The 3,212-nt window shown below is 42.2% G+C and overlaps 1 protein-coding gene across 1 annotated transcript; it reads right to left on the bottom strand.

Moving 5' to 3' along the window:
* Window positions 1–1,112: 1,112 nt before the first annotated feature.
* Window positions 1,113–2,331, bottom strand: her8.2 (hairy-related 8.2). Its single transcript, XM_078244342.1, has 4 exons — window positions 2,247–2,331; window positions 2,080–2,175; window positions 1,909–1,987; window positions 1,113–1,468 (listed from the first exon to the last, which is right to left on the bottom strand). Exons 1-4 carry the CDS (start codon window positions 2,307–2,309, stop codon window positions 1,113–1,115), a joined length of 594 nt encoding a protein of 197 aa, XP_078100468.1. The 5' UTR covers window positions 2,310–2,331.
* Window positions 2,332–3,212: the final 881 nt, after the last annotated feature.

Here is a 3,212-nt window from a genome sequence, read left to right as displayed (position 1 = left end):
ATATAATAAAATAGCCTAATAATTGTTGGCATGATTTTATAAATCATGTTTTAATGTAGCACAGTGAATCCTTAGGATGAACTGTGTATGCTGATGGCCTTAGTGACTACACTACCTATGGGCCAGTTAGCGGTGGGGATTTATGTTTGCTAATATGTTGAATTCATGTTAAGACTTTTTAATTTTTGAAAAAACTTTAACAATAATTTGGAGGCCCCCCTGCACTGCACTCTGAGGACCCCCCCTAGGGGCCCCGGACCCCCAGTGAAGATCCCTTATTTAGACTCACTAACTTTGCTGCTTGACATTTGTTGCTGGGCAGGTCATGTGCTTACCTGAGTTTATTTACTGAAAACACCTGTCTGCTGCTGCTGTAAATGTGGTGAGACTGAACTGTTCAGTAGTATTTGTAGTTGCAACCATCAAAACAATGAGCTAAAAGAGTCTTAAGAGATGCATTGAGCTGCGTAATTGGGTCATAATTTGCTGTGTCACTGTGAATGACCCATTTCATTTTCATTTGATTTAAAATGTGGCCTCATTGATTATACTGTATGTCCATATTTGTATGATTATATTAGTAAATTATCTGAAAATTAAACAGTTTGGGTCTCATGGATGAAGTTGTTATGTGGCTCATGCCCTGTCTTTCTGCACTGAATAGCCATTATAGCAGAAATACCAAAACATTATTGACAAGAGCAACTGTACATGAACAAGATGAATACATTCTCAAGAGTGTACACTCAGTTTTATTATTATGATTAATGTTTGGGTTAATTATACATCAAAGGAGGAATACATAGAAATCTATGCAATGCCAAGCAACTGGTCTAAGAAGCAAAGTCATACCTTATAATATAAAATAAATAAAGATGTTAATACAATAAATACAGGAAAAATTAATAAGAGCCTTCTATAATGCAGGCTACAAGAAATCAACTTCTGAAGGGAAGTACTTTGAAAAGATCTGTATAGAATCATTACAGCACACATTATAATCACTGGAACAAAACTGCCCCACGTTTGTCTTCTGAGCAGCATATCTATAAGATACATAACATAAGAGGATGGCCTAACAAAATGGAGAACCAAGAAAGCAATCCACCAGTTCACCAGGGCCTCCACATCTCCAGCATCCCAAGGTGGGAGCTGTGGAGTGCAGGCCTCTCTTGGTAGCCTGCCTCATGGCAGGTGGACCCCTCACTCTGGAGCCGCCTCACAGCAAGGGGTTCTCCTCTGAGGGGTGTGTTGGGGAGGGACGGAAGAGGGACATCATGTCTGGGTGAGGGCTGGAGGGGGCCCTCATCGGTGGACCTGGGCAGGGACTTGAGGAGGTGGTTGAGCAGGCGGGAGCCCAGAGTTTTGTCCATCCAGTCGCAGGTGAGGAGCATGTTGTGGACTTCGTGCATGCACTGGATGTACCCTGTGCTGTATTTCTGCTGGGCCTCCAGGCCTACTGTGGGGTCTGCAGGAGGAAAGGGGAGGAGGTGTGAAGTCACAGCAGCCCCTTGTGGTGACAGGCAGCACAACATGCATCTAGTAACCACTTTAACTGTTGCTTCTTTCCCATCATGAAGATGCTGCTCAGTAATACTTTCTCTTTCACAACACAATTTCACTTAACTATTAAAAACAATACAACCAGATTACAAACAGTCCTCTAACTATCACTTTTGAGCTGAATACAATTTGCTACTAAGATATACAGTAATGTGCTGATGCTGCTCTCTGTCATAGGGATCTCAAACTATTTAATGGCCTATATTTCTCTTTGTATTGCCCCATTTCTGACCCAAGAAATAACTATAGTATAAAATAGTATTATGGAGATCAATAAAAAAAAATAGTCCACAGTAATCTTGCATAACACCCCACACTCATAAAGACAAGAGCCAGGTTCCTTACCGTTGAGTTTACGGCTCTGGATGTTTTCCAGATGCTTTACTGTCATCTCAAGAATATCGGCTTTTTCCAGTTTGGATTGCTGCTGAGAGATGAGCAACCTTGAAGTTAACTTGATCCAGCCTCCATTGTTTAGGCTACTTGTAGATAATATAGACGTGAGGAAATACTCACATCAATTCTGAACGCCCCGATCACAGTTTCTTTCAGCTGATCCAAACAATTGTTTATCCTCTCTCGTCGCTTCCTCTCAATGAGCGGCTTCCTCAGCTGTAAAGGTAAAAAGTTATAGCCTATTCTAAAAGTGAAATCGATCTACAGTATATCCAAGTGTAAAATACCTTTCTCTCCTCCTTGGCACTGGGATGTTTCTCCGCGTTGCGCGCCATGGATGAAGCAGTCATATTTGTTTCTCGGGTGTCTGTGCGGTTGTGCCTTCTCTACTGAATCTCAGCTCGTCTCTAGGGCCCTCGGCGCGGCAAGGCCCTCTTTTTATCGGACGCAATTAGCATGTGAATGCTCCAACTCTTTGGCTGCGCGATTTTCCCACACACGGGGTCCCATCAGTCAAGAATGACAGGTCACTGGCTCCATTCAATAACAGAGAGACCCGGCCTAGAAAAAAAAAATACTCACAAGCGACAGATGTCCAGCCTGAAACCATGCGTTACTCTCACCCCTCCCTCCCTCCCTCCCCCATCCGCTCTTCATCCAACACAAACTGCAATTTACTCTTCTCAAGAGTGTGCAGTTACCGTGCTCCGAGCACCTATTCTTTCAGAAGCAACATTACACTACCTGCAAAAAGGACAAACCCATTCCCTCAAAGTTCACAGGAGACACAATGGGCTGACAAATCACTTGAGAATATATCTGCCCTATACAGATTTTCCTGTATTTGTATGGAAGATAGCCTACTTCACTTATAAAAGCACAATTCTGGTAACAGTGATAGGCCTAAGTGTAGCTTAACCTACCTAATGCATGACCCATGATGATTCCATGCAATAAAGTCACTATGATTATTATTATGTGATTAGTTCACACTTAAGGAATGTTAAGTTAGGCTACTTCATACGTTAGACTCATTGTTACTCGACCAAACTAGTTAGATGCCAGTTAGCCTACATAGCCTAAAAGTTCATTTCAGACCCATGCATTTGCTCAGCCTCTGAAAGCAGAACAGTAGTCTGTATTCTTATAAAATATAGTGCTATGCTTAATTAAGTAGATGGTTTGTCACACACACACACACACACACACACACACACACACACCTCTCTTCTCCTAATATAATGTAGGCTATA

This window comes from Sander vitreus, chromosome 3 (genome assembly GCF_031162955.1).
Source record: "Sander vitreus isolate 19-12246 chromosome 3, sanVit1, whole genome shotgun sequence".
Classification (NCBI taxonomy): Eukaryota; Metazoa; Chordata; class Actinopteri; order Perciformes; family Percidae; genus Sander; species Sander vitreus.
The sequence above is the reverse complement of the archived record's forward strand: the minus strand, read 5'-3'. Positions and strand labels throughout refer to the sequence as shown.